The sequence below is a fragment of the Saccoglossus kowalevskii genome, chromosome 3 (genome assembly GCF_978046115.1).
Source record: "Saccoglossus kowalevskii chromosome 3, keSacKowa6.1, whole genome shotgun sequence".
Classification (NCBI taxonomy): Eukaryota; Metazoa; Hemichordata; class Enteropneusta; family Harrimaniidae; genus Saccoglossus; species Saccoglossus kowalevskii.
Window position 1 is genome coordinate 41670135 of NC_140643.1, and position 19324 is coordinate 41689458.

General features: G+C 34.0%; 1 protein-coding gene across 1 annotated transcript in view; it reads right to left on the reverse strand.

The window, feature by feature from the left end:
- The window catches only part of LOC102806067 (inositol 1,4,5-trisphosphate receptor-like), a 160623-nt gene that overhangs the window by 4936 nt on the left and 136363 nt on the right, over positions 1-19324 (reverse strand). The window contains exon 55 of the mRNA XM_085497225.1: positions 1734-1895. Coding sequence (XP_085353351.1) covers positions 1734-1895 — 162 coding nt within the window. The remainder of the gene's footprint in view (positions 1-1733; positions 1896-19324) is intronic.

Genomic DNA, 19324 nt, shown 5'->3' on the forward strand with positions numbered 1-19324 from the left:
AATATTCACCAAAATTAGAGAATTAAAGATATCATTACAAAATGAACAAATCTGAGAGAGGTCCACATGTAGTACCTATATATGTAATATCAAAGCAATTGGACTTGCGGTTTTCAACAAGAAGTCGAAAATATCACTTTTTACCAAAAATTACAAAAATATTCACCAAAATTAGAGAATTGAAGATATCATTACAAAATGAACAAATCTGAGAGAGGTCGACATGTAGTACCTATATATGTAATATCAAAGCAATTGGACTTGCGGTTTTCAACAAGAAGTCGAAAATATCACTTTTTACCAAAAATGACAAAAATATTCACCAAAATTAGAGAATTAAAGATATCATTACAAAATGAACAAATCTGAGAGAGGTCCACATGTAGTACCTATATATGTAATATCAAAGCAATTGCACTTGCGGTTTTCAACAAGAAGTCGAAAATATCACTTTTTACTAAAAATGACAAAAATATTCACCAAAATTAGAAAATTGAAGATATCATCATGAAATGAACAAATCTGAGAGAGGTCTACCCAAGGTACATATACACCAAGTATCAAAGCATTCAGGCTTGTAGTTTTCAAGAAGAAGTCGAAAAAGTAAAACATTGACACGGACGACGGACGACGACGACGACGGACAATCACTCATATGATAAGCTCCGCTCGACAAAGTCGACAGCGGAGCTAAATACAATATTTGCTCTTAGAGGCACATCTCCAATTAAAGTGCAAATAAACCAACAATTTTATTTGTAACTAACTTGATCATTAAAATATGACTTATTTTGACAGTAGCAACACCTCACTCATTCACATAAGCACATGCACGAATAGAGAAAATATTTTATAGTAGACCCAAATTTCTAAACAGGATTAATGTTTATCTATGAATTACATTTCACAGCCAAAAAATTTCATTAAACTGTTTTTTATAAAGTGGGAATGGTCATCTGTTAAAGAATGCCCAGATCTTCACATGATGGTACATTAACTTTTAAATTAACAATCAGAGATTAAAGCCATTTCTAGATGCTTGACTTGGCATGGGAGTGATGAGCTTATGATGAATCAGCATTCAAACATATGTATTCATCCTGAATGAACTAAAATCACATCATACACATGGCAGAAACATACTCAAATATGGCGCTATGGATTGCAATGTAATAATAATATGTCTGGACGAAGACATTATAGCGGGAGTATCGACCGACGCGCAGTGTTCTGTCTGAGTGCATACTTTGAGGTATCTTTGTAATAACCTTATTATTATACATCTTTTCTATCCAAGAATACACCATAGAAATGCTAAAATCCAAAATGTTTAGAACAAAATCAGCGAACTTTTTTGTGTGGAGTCCGATCAAACCCTGGTGGCAGCCATGTTTGTTTTTATTATTAGAGGACGCTTATGCACGTAATCATTCCATATTTGGAATTCGCATTTCCTAATATGGTAGGATGAAAATACCCTGTAAAATACCACAAAATTACAGCCCGCTATAACTAATGGCATTATGGTAACAGATGTATAATAATATTCTTTATTGAAATAAGAAGTAGGAGTAGGAATATTGCATGGAATGATAAAGCAGAGAAGGCTTAGCTTTGGGTTTCCTTTAGTCTACAACAGACACACAACCATAAATAGATTCCCTAATCACAAAAATATTACAACACCATCAAATGGCATCCAAATACCTAGCTTTGAAAACTCTCTATATTACCTGGTCTTTGAGCTCCGAAAGTTGAACTGATAACGTCATCACCAATTTGTTTGTACTTTCTAACTGTGTTTGTAAATTTCTCAATTCATTCTGTTCACCTTCTCCTTCATCTGCGGCCAGTGACATAGCACGCATACGTGGGAACCATTCTAAGTTTTTATCCTACAAAAAAAAAAGTAGTGGGAGAAATACAATTATGCATTCATTTAAACCAAAGCTGTAAACACATACAACTGTTAGAAATGTATGACTGATTCAAAGTTAATATGCAAATCATCTGTCACAGTGCCTCTTTATTGCTACATACGTCAATATCTGTTTCACCTTTTTGGCAGCGTATGTACAGTATATGGCACAAAGCAACCATGTGAGTATTGCATATCTGAAATACATCTTGAATATAATCTGCTGATAACCAAATGAACAATACATCAATATTTTCATGCGATTTTTTATTATGTTGCCAATGCCAAAACAAGATTACATAGCATTGCATTTCACAGTCCTGTTAGTTAGCAAGTTGAAGAAAAATACTTTTGAATTGAATCATCAGAAAAATACATGGGCATATGTGCAACACGATGTACAGTGTATATATAAAGTTTAAACATGGTCAGTCAGGGCATATCAGAGATATGGCTCGGTCATTTTGAATCTGAGCTGAAAAATTACTGATGTACAGCAAGGTCTCATAATGTTCAATGCATTTACAAAGTTTGAACAAAATCCGTTGATATACTACTGAGATCTGGTTCAGGAATGGCATCTTGAATTGGAATATGAAATGAATGCAGGTTTATATGTCACCTAAGATGTGTGATATATTTGTAAAGTTTGAATGTGATTGGACCTGGCACGGACGGAGGTTCTGAACTGCATCCAAACCGATCACATAGTCAATCACATAGTTCTTGTTTGTATTATAGATGCAAGATATATATATGCTCTGATTTGTGATATACAAAATGTATGTGTGAAGTTTGAAACTTGATTTGTCCAGGCATGTATGTGACATGGCTCCTTTGAACTGCATTCATTTAAACAAGATGACTGCCAGTCAGCCATTTTGGATTTAATGATGACAAAAATGCTTATGCGTTTGTCTGATGCATGTTTGAAGTTTTAACTTCAGTCAGTCATGTTGAATATATGCATTCTTTGAAAAACAAAATGATTCGAAAAATACAATGACGTGCATCAAGGTAATATTGTGTTTAATGTATGTACCAAGTTTAAACAAAATCCATCCACATACGACTGAGATCTGGTTTTGAAATTATGAAATTGTGTAATCCTGATGCATTTTTGGCCTTAAAGTTGCTGCCATTTGACTATCTTGAATGGGATCATAAAACAAATACATGTGATTATGTCCGATATGATGTATGATGTATGTGTGAAGTTTGAATTTAATACTGATAGGTCCAAGCACATCTGAGATACAGACACACACACGCACACGCATGGAGGTTAATCCACAAATCCTTGTTTTCAGACTGCATCTGAACAGGGACTAATTATGCAAAAATTACGACAACCAGAAAAAGTATATATAAAGGCCAAACTGAGCGTATATTATAAATGCCAATAGATCTAAATTACTGTCTCAACTGAGCATATATTATATATTCACCTTCAACTATCAAACCTGAACAGCTATTTATAAAATACTGGCTGAAAGTCAAATTTAAATTAATGAATTATGCTGCAGGATATAATGAATTTGTATGCTGTATATTATAAATACAAGTCACAAATGAGAATACTAGTGCCTCAAGGGATAGGCTCAAAGTATGGTTGAAAATTTCCCCTGAGAACATCCTCTTATTTATTAACATATTTTATTGTACAAAAAAAAGAAAAAAATCTATGTTACATTTAATTGACAAGAGTTGCTGTATATCTAACAGTCAATGTCTCATGAATTTCACAGGTCAGGGAGCATCATGCAATGTTGCAGACAGTGCATCACTGGTATCTTTAGACAATGAATTGGTCAAACTGATTTAGTCTTATACATCAGATTTATTGTGAGCGAATATAATGTGAAGATTTCTTCAATAGTTCCAAATTTGAACTGTCTTACTAATAAAGAATAAATTTTGAACCAGATTGTGCATAATTATATAATGAAAGACAGCAGTTAATATTTTATTAAGGTTTTTGTAGGGGTAGCATTTATTACTATAGCAAATTACATATAAATGTGATCACGTTACACAGAACCAAATGCCACAGCATTTGCTAGATATCAGAAGCACATCCAATAGTTGAATTTTAAATACAACAATCTCAGATTGAATCATTCATGCTAAATTTTCAACAGGTAGTTAAGACAGTTAAAATAGAACAAATACGACTTGTATAATAAACAAGCAGCCTGTCGGCTGAGATAGCTCCGCTGTTAGCAGTGCACATGGCAATTAAAGAACAGAAGATATCATTAGAAAATGAACAATATGTATAGTATCAAAACAATCAGACAGAAAATATCACTTTTTACCAAAAATTACAAAAATATTCATCAAAATTAGAGAATTGAAGATATCATCATGAAATGAACAAATCTGAGAGAGTTCCACATGTAGTACCTATACATGTAATATCAAAGCAATAGGACTTGAGGTTTTTAACAAGAAGTCGAAAATATCACTTTTTACCAAAAATGACAAAAATATTCACCAAAATTAGAGAATTAAAGATATCATTACAAAATGAACAAATCTGAGAGAGGTCCACATGTAGTACCTATATGTGTAATATCAAAGCAATTGGACTTGCGGTTTTTAACAACAAGTTGAAAATATCACTTTTTACCAAAAATGACAAAAATAATCACCAAAATTAGAGAATTAAAGATATCATTACAAAATGAACAAATCTGAGAGAGGTCCACATGTATTACCGGTACCTATATATGTAATATCAAAGCAATTGGACTTGCGGTTTTTGACAAGAAGTTGAAAATATCACTTTTTACCAAAATGACAAAAATATTCACCAAAATTAGAGAATTGAAGATACCATCATGAAATGAACAAATCTAAGAGAGGTCTACCCAAGGTACATATACATCAAGTATCAAAGCATTCAGGCTTGTAGTTTTCAAGAAGAAGTTGAAAAAGTAAAACAATGACACGGTCGACGATGGACAATCACTCATATGATAAGCTCCGCTCGACAAAGTTGACAGCGGAGTTAAAAAGTAGCTAATAATAATAATAATATTATTATAACATTTATATATGATGGTGAAGCATTCATTTACAAAAAGGAAAGACAAATACTGGAAGCTAATTAAGTGGTCATCCACAGCAAGCAATTCTAATGAATTGGGAAATCACATAAAGTTCATCCAGCCATACAGTTAGGGCTCGATATAATTACATTGCAGGGATCATGTTATCAGCTATTTTCAGATACATTACCCTAGAGACTTGAACTTACAGCAAGATCAATTGCATAGTTTAAATTAACTGGTGAGTCCTCTGCAAAATATAGTATATTACAAGTAACCTGTAGAATGCTGTGTGGGTAATATTTTTATATTGATTTTTGTTGCATTTGCAGCAAATAGTTACCAAACAATGAGAAATCTATAGGATTGGATATACCTCTCAGCTGGCTTCACATGCATAGTTCAAGACTGCCTAACCGGTGCTTATACCAGGATTTAGTTGCAGCACTGTGGTCTGTGGTTACAGCTTCATTTTCCGAGTAATCACAAGAAATTGACATGACAATAGAAATTTATGAAAGACTGGCACTCCCATACAATTAATAGCAAGTGAAATTCCTGGAATTGAAACATAGATTTTGAAGTCACTGGTGTAGGCATTGAATAACTTCAAGTTGGCATAAAGACGAGGTAGTTTATTTAATCAGTGCTGAACTAGAGGTTGAAATTATAATTAAGTTCGTTGTCATATAATTTGTTTATTTAAATTTCTCCTGAATTCAAATAGAATACACTGGTGAAAGGATGTTTTTGAGGTGTGGTTACATTGTGTATTGAGTGGTAGGGTTGGGTGTCATATAATTTTTTCATTTTCAACTCTCATGAAATCACACAGAATTTCACTTAATTTATTTTCGATGAAAAGTTTTCAAGCATACGGTGTGAATCAAATTTTTACTGTGCTGTGTCAAGTCTCAATAGATTATGAGGGAAATGGCATTTTCACTGGAATTTATTTTAGCGGAAAAAAGTTCACAGTGAAAGGAAGTATTCCATATTATTACATATATACTGCAGTTTATTTTGATTCGTCCCTGAAATCAAAATCGGTACTTCCACACCCCATATGCAAATGAGGTCTGAGAGCGAATAAAGTAGTCCGTTCAAGAGTAGCATTCTTCGAAACACAGCAGAAATAAACAATATTTAGAAGTACGATACTTTACGTTTGGGTACATGAATATAGTTGCCGAGTGAAATGAAATTTGAACAACAGTAATGGTACTTCTAAGCAGTAACTTATTTTGACTAAAACTAATTTGCATATCACCCATGCAATGATGTTTTTGGTATTTTCACGGTCAATATGCAAATGAACATGGTATTGGTGATTCGCTCCACTTGGATTGCCCTTAAAATCACTTTAATTTTGTGTATATGTGTGTGTGTGTGATTTCTAGTGTTTTCACGTATTAATTCTTCTGTGATTTGTTTGGCTTGGCCGATTTCGCTCAAACTTAGCAGGTAGGTCACACCTTCACCCTAGTTATCAGGAAATGTATCTCCTACAAATTTTGGATGCAACACCTCAGACATAGCTCATTTTGCTCAGCTTGAGTGTGGGCACAAAGTTACTATTGGTAAAATCTGAAAACAAATTCTGACCACCGTTTCCATGGAAACAGCCAACAACTGAATGTTTTAATACCTTCACGTCAAATGTATCACACCCTACATTTCTATGATTAAAAAGCATGGACGTAGCTCATTCTAATCCGCTTGAGTGTGGGCAACAATTTACTGAGATTTTTTTTGGCTTGGCTAATTTTGTTTATAATTGACAGGCAGATCGTACCGTCACTAATTGGCAAAACAATCCTGGTCCACAGCTACCATGGCAACAGCCAAAAACTGTTTTTTGAATACTTTCGACCCCAAATTTATTACCTCCCACTAGTCTTGTATTCATGCCTTTTATTTTGGCTACGTTGCACACCGGTAAGAGATCACCGACGCCGACATTGTTACACTGTATCAACGTAATCCCGACGCAACTTTGAACTTTGAATGAACTGTAAATGCTGCCTGCAATCTAGAAAATACTATTGGTTGGAAATAATAAATTTAAGGGATTGTTCAGTTACTCTGGCCTGGGGGGGGGTCGGCAGATTCCATTTTGTCAGTTGTAAATCTCAGTTGACCCACCCCTATCAACAACAAAAAAGTGGGCGACCCCCTAACATTATATTTTAAAACATGCTGACACCCCCCCCCCCCCGAAAAACAAAGAAACATTAACAGTTTTGGCTCTGACATGATTACAAAATGTATGATGTGCATTGAAAATATCGTGGTTTGCCGTAATTTTTAGTGTTTGCATTTAATAGACCAGTCACCTTAGGAGGGGAGGGGAAGCATAAAGCCAAAAAACGACTACAGAAAAAGCTGCAGGAAGTAGGGAAATCTATGCTGCTAAAGATAGTAAATAAAAACAAAGCTGTGGAGTACTCACTTGATAAACGCCCTTATAAGACAGGAAAAGAGGATTTGAATCTAGGCGGTTCGAAAACTAATTTGGATTTAGTATATCTTTCATATCTTATAGACCAGGAAAGCTTTACACCTGAAGCACAGTCTGTGCGTATGAAAACAAAGGACACTTTGATTTTTGTATAAATTTGTGTTGGATTTTGGTATTTTACAGAGCAAAATATGCATATTTAAAAGTTAAAAAAACAAAAAAACTATTTATTTATATACATGAATCCATTTAACTTTTTTGATTTGCTGAACAAAAACTGTCACTGCTCTTTGTACTAATTGCTGTGTTTTTCCGTCTCCAGCTACAATTGGATAAATCCAGTAAATATCTTATACAATGGTGACTTCAGACTTTAAATAAAATAATCTGATATCACATGGACTTGGGATGTGTTCAAAACTTAACTGTATAATTGCATGGGGCTCTGCCGCATTGCATAATCTGTTAGTTATTTGTCAACTTCAACCCCAAAATATTTAGCCTATAACATTTTTTGCATCAACAAATTTATAGGCAATATGGGTAATAGTTATTATTAAGAACACATTTGTACGATTAACTTTTTAATCTATTGTTCTGAAATAAAATTTAAAATATATACATAAGCGCGTGTGTGAATTGTGGAAAACAGGGTGACCCCCCCCCCATTCGCAAAATCAAAAACAGGGTAACCCCCCTACTGATCCACCCCCAGGCCGAAGTAACTGACCAATCCCTAACAACAGCATACGTCCTAGCAATAAAATAAAATGACTTCTAAGGACTGAATGTTTTTTTGCGAACTTTGTATACGGCGCCCAGTTTTAGTTATAAACCGACGTTATCTTCACGTTCATGTCCTACCATGGCAACAGCCGAAAACATATTGCTAGTTTTTTTTTAGTGGAGTGGATCGCCAACCGGCTTGTTTTCATTGGCAAAATCGTTCAGCAACATGTTTGGCATATTAGGTGTACATCACATGGACTACTACGATTGAGAGAACTTTATGTATGTTGAATGAGTTTTATAAACCCCGAAGGGCTCTTGGAAGATCCACCCGCAGTAAAATTAGCGATTGCCATGGAGGCGCAACCATCAACATCAAAATCCCAGGAGGTTTCTGCTGGCGACGTTACCCAGTTCCAAATAAAGATCACCAACGCCAAATAAGCAACATTTTAACCGGTAATCAAGATTAATTCAATCCACGGCTAACAAGCAACATCACAAGTGAAGTTGTAGCGTGAAGCTCAGCGACTACTGCTGACAACGTAAGTCATGCTTGCGTGCCTTCACCATTGTATTCAAACGAATCACGTGGTGTGCCGTTCTCTTTCAAACCCGGGATTCGATCAATAGGGGAGTTTCAGTAAAAAAACACATTGCAAATCATGCAAATTCAACATTTTCAAACCAGTATACTAAAACAGAAATGCTCAGCGATGCAAAAGAAGGATAGATGTTACTTTTCATTATACACATCTCTGTTGATACAATCCCTCACATATTCTATTCCCAGTTATACCTGCGTAAATGGATTAGCCTCTTTTGAGGTTGACATTCAGACTAAAATCACGTCACGTGTTAAAATTGGCTGTTGCATACACTTTCGCCGGTCTGGAAAATGTGTTTAGTTAGCTCTCATTCAAGTAACAATGCAGATTTCCCAGTGGGAGTGAAACTATTCGACTCTGCCATTAAAAAATAGGGGTGTTTTGAGCAAAAAAACGAATAACCCTGGAGTGCACACTGAATTTCGGAACAAATCTTGCATTATTTACAGCAGCAGAATACCACAGAAATATCAGACGAAACATGGAAACACTATATATATGTATTTCGGCCTGAACCCTCTCTATTGCAATTCCAGGAATTACCCCCCATATGTGCAACCATTTTCCACCTTGGTACCACCCAAGCCTGAAAACAAAATCTTAATACCACGCTGAAGCGTTTGGTAATCATACAACTCATATTACTCAGCCTTGTAATGCTATGGGAAGTGCGCCCTCACATAAGGGCAATAATTTCTCAGAAATCACACCTGGCCCCGCATGTCCAGCTTTCATGATTCTAAGCAAAACATGTCATTCTAAATTACGTCATTGGTTTGAGGTCACACCATGGTAAAGTTGTAATTCGGTACATCTATAAGGTACAATGTATATGAAAAGATCTTCATGAACTGGAGATGGCTTTTGCTGCCTTCGGTTGTACTGCTTACGTGCTCTTTCACGCTCAGGCACTTCTGCCACATGACCTCAAACCGCAAAAGTCTTATCCAGTCCATAAAGAATATTAGGACAGATAAGTAGCTATTTATAGATATATGCATAAGATATCTCATATCCCTAGAATATCAGACTCAAAACACAAGTTAGTAAATCTAATACTGTTGGGTCATAAATTTGTTATACTGTTTATTCCATGTATCTACTTTGAAACTTCTAAAAGCTAAATACATAGTACCTATATAGAGATATACAAAATTACACACTGTACCATACTGTAGTGAGTTGTATACATCAGAAGCTGAAAAATACAGTTACAATGGCACACTGTACCATACTATAGTCTGTCTCAAGACAAATATAGGTAGACAGAATGTTTTCAATCATAGGTCATTTGCCATTTCATATTTAGAATGATGTAATTAGGGAGTACTTTGATTGGGCCATGATATCATAAGGTTATAACAAAGTGTATGCATGGGTAATTTCAATGCATTCATGGTTGTAATTGAGTATTATAATGACAGTTGAGTCCCCATAGCTCTAATCAACTTTATATAATGGATGGCTTCAAAACAAAACTGCATTGATAAGTAATTAGATAATTAGTGTTGGGAAATCATAGCCCCATGGCATTTACCTGTACTCCTGTGTCTTGGGATATTGATGTCTGGCAGTATTATTTCATACCCTATCCTGTCATTTTTAAAATCTATGTTCAGTTAGTTATTATTGCTATTACTAATACATTATCAATATGTGTTCATTTAATTTTTTTACCTGTTTACAGTAAACAAGTAGCCACTCGGCTGTGATAGCTCTACTTTTAGCAATGCACATTTCATTTAAAGAATTGAAGATATCATTAGAAAATCAACAAATCTGAGAGAGGTCAACCTGAGTGACCTGAGTGTCAAAGCAATAAGACTTACTGTTTTCAACAAAAAGTCGAAAATAACACTTTTTACCAAAAATGATAGAAATATTATTATATACCATACATGTAGTTGCAAACGCCCACCCCCCAATTTTTATACAATAAAAAAGTTTAGGTCATGTAAAAAAATCTATTTATGGTTGTTGTATCAACAGTTGACTTCCTTGCAGTCTGTTGTGATTCTGATAAAAATTCTGGAAAAATTAATTTCAATTGCGTAAAACGAAGGGTGAATGCGAAATATTACAGTATCAAGAGCCGCGAAGCAAGTGTTGCACTCATTCGGCTTTAGCGTCATCAAAAATAACAAGTCATTGTCAATGACACGTCCCCGTTCCGTTCATATTTGAGTGACATATACATTCAAAGCAGATCATGACCGAAATCTCAGACCACTTTCAGTGGTCTGATCCGAAATGCACCTGCATATGTACAACACATTGTACTAAATCTGAACAAAATTCACCCATGCATGACTGAGATCCGGTTCCGGAATTGTGAAAATACGTAATTTTGATGCATTTTCGGCCTTAAAATGGCCATCATTCAGCTATTGTTAAGCGGATCATGAAACAAATGCACATATCTATTTGTGACATGATGTACCATGTGTGTGTGAAGTTTGAACTTGATCAATCCAGACATGTCTCAGATACGGATCAAGAACTGAATTTTTTAAAACAAAATGGCCACCAGTCAGCCATTTCGAACTTGATCCCAAAAAAAAAATGATGTGCATCAGAGTCCTATTATGTTTAATGTATGTACCAATTTGAACAAAATCCGTCCATGCTTAACTGAGATCCGGGTCCGGAATGGTGAATATGTGCGATTTCAATGCATTTTTGACCTTAAAGCGGCCGCCATTTGGCTATTGTTAATGAGATCATGAAACAAATGCACATACATATTTGTGACATGATGTACCTTGTGTGTGTGAAGTTTGAACTCGATCAATCCAGGCATGTCTCAGATACAAATCCAGAACTGAATTCTTTAAAACAAAATGGCCGCCAGTCGGCCATTTCAAACCCTATCCAAAAAAAAAAAATGACGTGCATCAAGGTCCTATTATGTTTAATGTATGTACCAAATTTAAACAAAATCCAGGTCCGGAATGGTGAAAATGTGCGATTTTGATGCATTTTCGGCCTTAAAATAGCCGCTATTCGGCTATCGTTAATCTGATCATGAAAAAAATGCATGTGCATATGTCCCATATAATGTGTGATGTATGAGTGAAGTTTGAACTTAAACGGTCCATGCATGTTCGAGATACAGGTGATCATGGACGCACAAACACACGGACGCACACAGGGCAAAACATAAGTCTCCCTTTTTGGACTACATCCGAACGGGGACTAAAAACAATGTTGCAATATTGTAGCAACCAGTAATTTGGAGAGTGGATGAAAGCATGTTGTTTTGGCTTCATAAAATATTTGGTAGCAGCTTGCAAATCCATAACTGCGGCCAGCAATTTTACAATGTCACGCCAATGACTTGAACTCTATGATGAAACACTAGTAGTGATGTCATTCTAAGCCAATCAGTAAAGCAGATGCTTAAAGGTCAAAGGTGATACAGCAAAGTTGTTTGCATTTGCCACTTCATTTTTCTTGTCTCATTATTGTGATTAGACATGCCAAGCTGACAGACAGCGAAATCCGTGGATTCAATGTTCAAGTCAAAATTGTGTGCAACGACATCAACAAACTTCAAGACTTTGATGAAGATGGCAATGAACGTACAAATGGAGATCTGTAAAGTGTTTTCAAACAACTATATATATGAACTTTCGTAATTTTTAACTGTATAAATTTCATAAATTATTATTGTTCGTGTATGACTGTTGAATTGGTATTTGTCAAAACCGGAAATAATATTACGCAGTTTAACCCCTGACATTTCAGTTCATTTTGAGTTCACGCCTATTGGGCATGTTTGCGGCGGGGGAAATCCTAATTCAAATGATTCTTCACAGTTGATTTTTATTATTTCTGGTAAGCAATACATTTTTTTGTTATACTTCTAATGTTACATATTGTTATTCCCAATGCATGTTTTCTTTTTCCCTTCTATTCCCTGTCGCAGTTCGATCTGAGTGTCAATTTTTGTTTTTTTTGCAGGGAATATCCAGGCATACGCCAACCCATATTTTTTGGCAATTTTCCATGTTCAGGACCCTTACCCAGACAACTACAATATTAGAGAATAAAAGATAGCATCATGAAATTAACAAATCTAAGAGAGGTCTGTCCAAGTATATATACACCAGTATCAAAGCAATCAGGCTTTTAGTTTTCAAAAAGAAGTTGAAAAAGTAACAAGCAGCCTATCAGCTGAGATAGCTCCGCTGTTAGCAATGCACATTTTAATTAAAGAACTGAAGACATCATTAGAAAATGAACAATATGTATAGTATCAAAGCAATCAGACTTACAGTTTTTAACAAGAAGTCAAAAATATCACTTTCTACCAAAAATGACAAAAATATTCACCAAAATTAGAGAATTGAAGATATCATCACGGAATGAACAAATCTGAGAAAGGTCTACATGTAGTATCTATATATGTGATATCAAAGCAATTGAACTTTTGGTTTTTAACAAGAAGTCGAAAATATCACTTTTTACCAAAAATTACAAAAATATTCACCAAAATTAAAGAATTGAAGATATCATCACAAAATGAACAAATCTGAGAGAGGTCCACATGTAGTACCTATATATGTAATATCAAAGCAATCGGACTCACAGTTTTTAACAAGAAGTCGAAAATATCACTTTTTACCAAAAATGACAAAAATATTCACCAAAATTAGAGAATTGAAGATATCATCACGAAATGAACAAATCTGAGAAAGGTCTACATGTAGTATCTATATATGTACCGGTAATATCAAAATGATTGAACTATTGGTTTTTAACAAGAAGTCAAAAATATCACTTTTTACAAAAATATTCACCAAAATTAGAGAATTGAAGATATCATCACAAAATGAACAAATCTGAGAGAGGTCCACATGTAGTACCTATATATGTAGTATCAAAGCGATTGGACTTGCGTTTTTTAACAAGAAGTTGAAAATATCACTTTTTACCAAAAATGACAAAAATATTCACCAAAATTAAAGAATTGAAGATATCATCACAAAATGAACAAATCTGAGAGAGGTCCACATGTAGTACCTATATATGTAATATCAAAGCAATTGCACTTGTTTTTTTTAACAAGAAGTCGAAAATATCACTTTTTACCAAAAATATTCACCAAAATTAGAGAATTGAAGATATCAACATGAAATGAACAAACCTAAAAGAAGTCTACCCAAGGTACATATACACCAAGTATCAAAACATTCAGGCTTGTAGTTTTCAAGAAGAAGTCGAAAAAGTAAAACATTGACACGGACGACGACGGACATTCACTCATATGATAAGCTCCGCTCGACAAAGTCGACAGCAGAGCTAAAAAGTTGACGTGGACACTTGACGATGACAGACAATAACCAATATAATGAATCCCGCTCGACAAAGTCCAAAGTCGACAGCGGAGCTAAAAAACATATTATTGTAACCCCTAAAAGATCACATTTGTTATTTGATAGTGAACTGAAAGTCACACTATGCAGTTCCAATGGAGCATGACAGTGTATAAGAATGAAACAATGGACATAGCCAGGCAGGTGTTCACTAACATACATTTAACTGCATATTATTATTAGAACAATGCAGGTAAACTCCATATAGATGTAAGTACCCAAATTCTTATAACTACACCCAAATTAATGGTGGCTGATTGATGAGAGCATGAATATTAATTAAGATAATCACTGATAATTTGGATAACTGATGTTTTGGTATTGGATAATAATACTACATATAAGGAATCTATAAGCTGATTGGAAATTCAATTGATGTATTTATTTATTTGTTGCTACCCTTTTAAAGCATGGGCTCACTTTTACAGAAGCTGCAAAATTAAAGATACATTGCTTAAAATAAGTTCAAGAAATACTGTTATAGATCAAGAAAAATAACATTCAACAAAATTAATATTAGTACAATAAAAATAACATTACAATCTACTTATTAGTTTAAAAATGTTGTTCTAACGTCCATGGCAGATCAAAGATTGGGGATTGTCGCGAGCGTGTCCTTGAAACTTGAGTTCCAAGTGGCGTATACAACAGATTGTTTATTTATATCAAAACACTTGGTGTTCCGTGTAGTAGTAATATGGTCAAAAATAAAAACATTCGTTATTTGGCCATCTTTGATCTGATTATGAAACACACTGATATGTATGATGTATGTGTCAAATACGAATGAAAATGGTACATAAATTTTGGAAATATAGTAGTAAGGCCAAAAAGTCAGATTGCTGTCAATCGGCCATCCTTGACCAGATTTTGAAACAAATTGTCATGGACATGCATCCTAACATGTATAAAGTACATGTATGTGCCAAATTTGAATAAAAACTTACAGAGCACTTCCAAGATACCGCATAAAAAAACAAAAACAAGATGCCTGCCAGTCGACCATCTTTGATCCAATTGCGAAATAAATTGTCATGGACATGTAACCTAACATGTATAATCTATGTACCAAGTTGGAATGACAACTGACAAAGCATGTCCAAAATACAACATTTTCAAAAAACAAGATGGCTGCCAGTCGGCCATTTTGAATCGAATCACTAAACCACTGTATGTGCATATGTCCCACATAAGGTACTAGGCACATGCAAAGAATGAACGGAATCGGTCCAAGGGATTCTGAGATATGATTCCGGACAGACGCACGGACGCACAGACGGAGACAGAATTATAAGTCCCCATTTGCGGACTTCGTTCGAACGGAGACTAACAAATTCTTTTATAAGTTTGTCTATGGTGTAACATATTTCTTTGTTATAGCCTTGAGTGTTATATCCCAGAAGAAAGCATAAGAACTCTTCATTATTCAGTTGCTGGAAGTTATCAGATAAATTTATTTTTTCATCTTCAATAACATTTCTTTTATTTCACACATTAAGTTTTCCCTTTTTATTTTAAAACTTGGACATTGCAAAATAAAATGTTCGAGAGTTTCTTCGTCTTTTTCACAACATGGACAAATTATGTCATCTTCACTATTATTTTCCCAAGAGTACATGATATTGCTCTGAATTTTAGCTGTGCTCCTTTAAAGTTAATTATTGACTGAAAATATTTCTTACTTTTCAAGCTAGTTTTGAATTTTCTATAATAATTAAGGCTTGATTTTAACTTCATATCTTCTCTCCACTTGGATTCATCATGGTTCAGAACCAATGTTTTTAGTTTTTTATCAGTTAAGTTTGTAAACTGATTTTTGTTTATTTTGACATATTTTTTTATATCATCTGTATATTTTAGCCAGTTCCAAAATATGTAACCTCTATGTTCAGTTTCTTGGTTTAGCTCATTTAATATGGTAAAAATAACTTTTGTCCACCTAGATTCTTTCATTTCATTCAGTCTCCTATAATATTTTAACTTCATTATATCTAATCTAATCTAATTGTATTCAACTCAAGATCACCAAGAACAGCTTCATTTGCAGTGTTTCGCTGACTTTTCAGTATATCACAGTAGAATCTCATAACACTGCCTATTATAATGCTCCATGAGAACAGGGCAATTATTTAAGTGATCAACTCTGTCTGAGCCCTGTTAGCACATAGTAATGAGCAGTGTGGAATCCTTTATTTCAATCAAAATACTATGGATTGTTTTTAAATTTGATATACATGAAAAGAACTAGTATGGTTAGCACATCAGGGACAATTGTATTTCAGTTACGCAAACATGTATGCACATACATTTTTTCAACTGTTTTATCAATAGCTGTCGAAAGTGGGAATTTATAGAAAACTACACAAAATTGTGCAAAATATTGGGAAGAATTATGGTAATAAGGTCTGCCTCACTAACATGAAAAGATCTCTACACAGTGGGCAACTTCTATCAAGATGAGTTGATGAATAAAAGATTATCACGGCTGTCAAACTGCAGGCTGGCACAAAGATGACAAGCAAATATCTTTCAAAGCTAGCAAAATGAAATGAAGCAAAATGAGATGACTGGTTCAAGTAAAAACAATCATAGAATCAAGTTTGCACATAGGAGTATATATTCAACAGACTTTTTCCTTCTTTGCCACCTAGTGCATATACATGTTTTATTGTTCAACACTTTAAATTAGTGATTCCATTTTGCAGTCATTACTTGTGTTCTTTTGTTCAGCTGAAATTTTTTTTATATATAACTAAAAATGGGCTAATACCCAAAAGATCTAGCTATTTGAGTCGTTATTAAGACAACAATTACCAGATACTGTCAACCATATAATTATATATAATCCCATGACATTTTCCTTTAGCTTGACATCAGCAGACAAGAGTGATTACCATCAGAGTTTTGTATCAATCCGAGCAATAAACAGAAATCACTCGTGTATACTGACGTCTACATAAGAGAAAATATCATGAGATTATATTTTATCATGTGCATTATGTCCTATATAGAATGGCTATGTGATTGCTATACATTATGTCCTATATAGAATGGCTATGTGATTGCTATACATTATGTCCTATATAGAATGGCTATGTGATTGCTATACATTATGTCCTATATAGAATGGCTATGTGATTGCTATACATTATGTCCTATATAGAATGGCTATGTGATTGCTATACATTATGTTCTATATAGAATGGCTATGTGATTGCTATACAATATGTCCTATATAGAATGGCTATGTGATTGCTATACATTATGTCCTATATAGAATGGCTATGTGATTGTTATACATTATGTCCTACCAGGTATATAGAATGGCTATGTGATTGCTATACAATATGTCCTATATAGAATTGCTATGTGATTGCTATACATTATGTCCTATATAGAATGGCTATGTGATTGCTATACATTATGTTCTATATAGAATGGCTATGTGATTGCTATACAATATGTCCTATATAGAATGGCTATGTGATTGCTATACATTATGTCCTATATAGAATGGCTATGTGATTGTTATACATTATGTCCTACCAGGTATATAGAATGGCTATGTGATTGCTATACAATATGTCCTATATAGAATGGCTATGTGATTGCTATACATTATGTCCTATATGGAATGACTATGTGATTGCTATACAATATGTCCTATATAGAATGGCTATGTGATTGCTATACATTATGTCCTATATGGAATGGCTATGTGATTGCTATACATTATGTCCTATATAGAATGGATATGTGATTGCTATACATTATGTCTTATATAGAATGGCTATGTGATTGCTATACATTATGTCCTACCAGGTATATAGAATGGCTATGTGATTGCTATACATTATGTTCTATATAGAATGGCTATGTGATTGTTATACATTATGTCCTATATGGAATGGCTATGTGATTGCTATACATTATGTCTTATATAGAATGGCTATGTGATTGCTATACAATATGTCCTATATAGAATGGCTATGTGATTGCTATACATTATGTCCTATATGGAATGGCTATGTGATTGCTATACATTATGTCCTATATAGAATGGATATGTGATTGCTATACATTATGTCTTATATAGAATGGCTATGTGATTGCTATACATTATGTCTTATATAGAATGGCTATGTGATTGCTATACATTATGTCCTATATGGAATGGCTATGTGATTGCTATACATTATGTCCTATATAGAATGGATATGTGATTGCTATACATTATGTCTTATATAGAATGGCTATGTGATTGCTATACATTATGTCTTATATAGAATGGCTATGTGATTGCTATACATTATGTCTTATATAGAATGGCTATGTGATTGCTATACATTATGTCTTATATAGAATGGCTATGTGATTGCTATACATTATGTCCTATATAGAATGGATATGTGATTGCTATACATTATGTCCTATATAGAATGGATATGTGATTGCTATACATTATGTCCTATATGGAATGGCTATGTGATTGCTATACATTATGTCTTATATAGAATGGCTATGTGATTGCTATACATTATGTCTTATATAGAATGGCTATGTGATTGCTATACATTATGTCCTATATAGAATGGCTATGTGATTGCTATACATTATGTCCTATATAGAATGGCTATGTGATTGCTATACATTATGTCCTATATAGAATGGATATGTGATTGCTATACATTATGTCTTATATAGAATGGCTATGTGATTGCTATACATTATGTCTTATATAGAATGGCTATGTGATTGCTATACATTATGTCCTATATAGAATGGCTATGTGATTGCTATACAATATGTCCTATATAGAATGGCTATGTGATTGCTATACATTATGTCCTATATAGAATGGCTATGTGATTGTTATACATTATGTCCTACCAGGTATATAGAATGGCTATGTGATTGCTATACAATATGTCCTATATAGAATGGCTATGTGATTGCTATACATTATGTCCTATATGGAATGACTATGTGATTGCTATACAATATGTCCTATATAGAATGGCTATGTGATTGCTATACATTATGTCCTATATGGAATGGCTATGTGATTGCTATACATTATGTCCTATATAGAATGGATATGTGATTGCTATACATTATGTCTTATATAGAATGGCTATGTGATTGCTATACATTATGTCCTACCAGGTATATAGAAT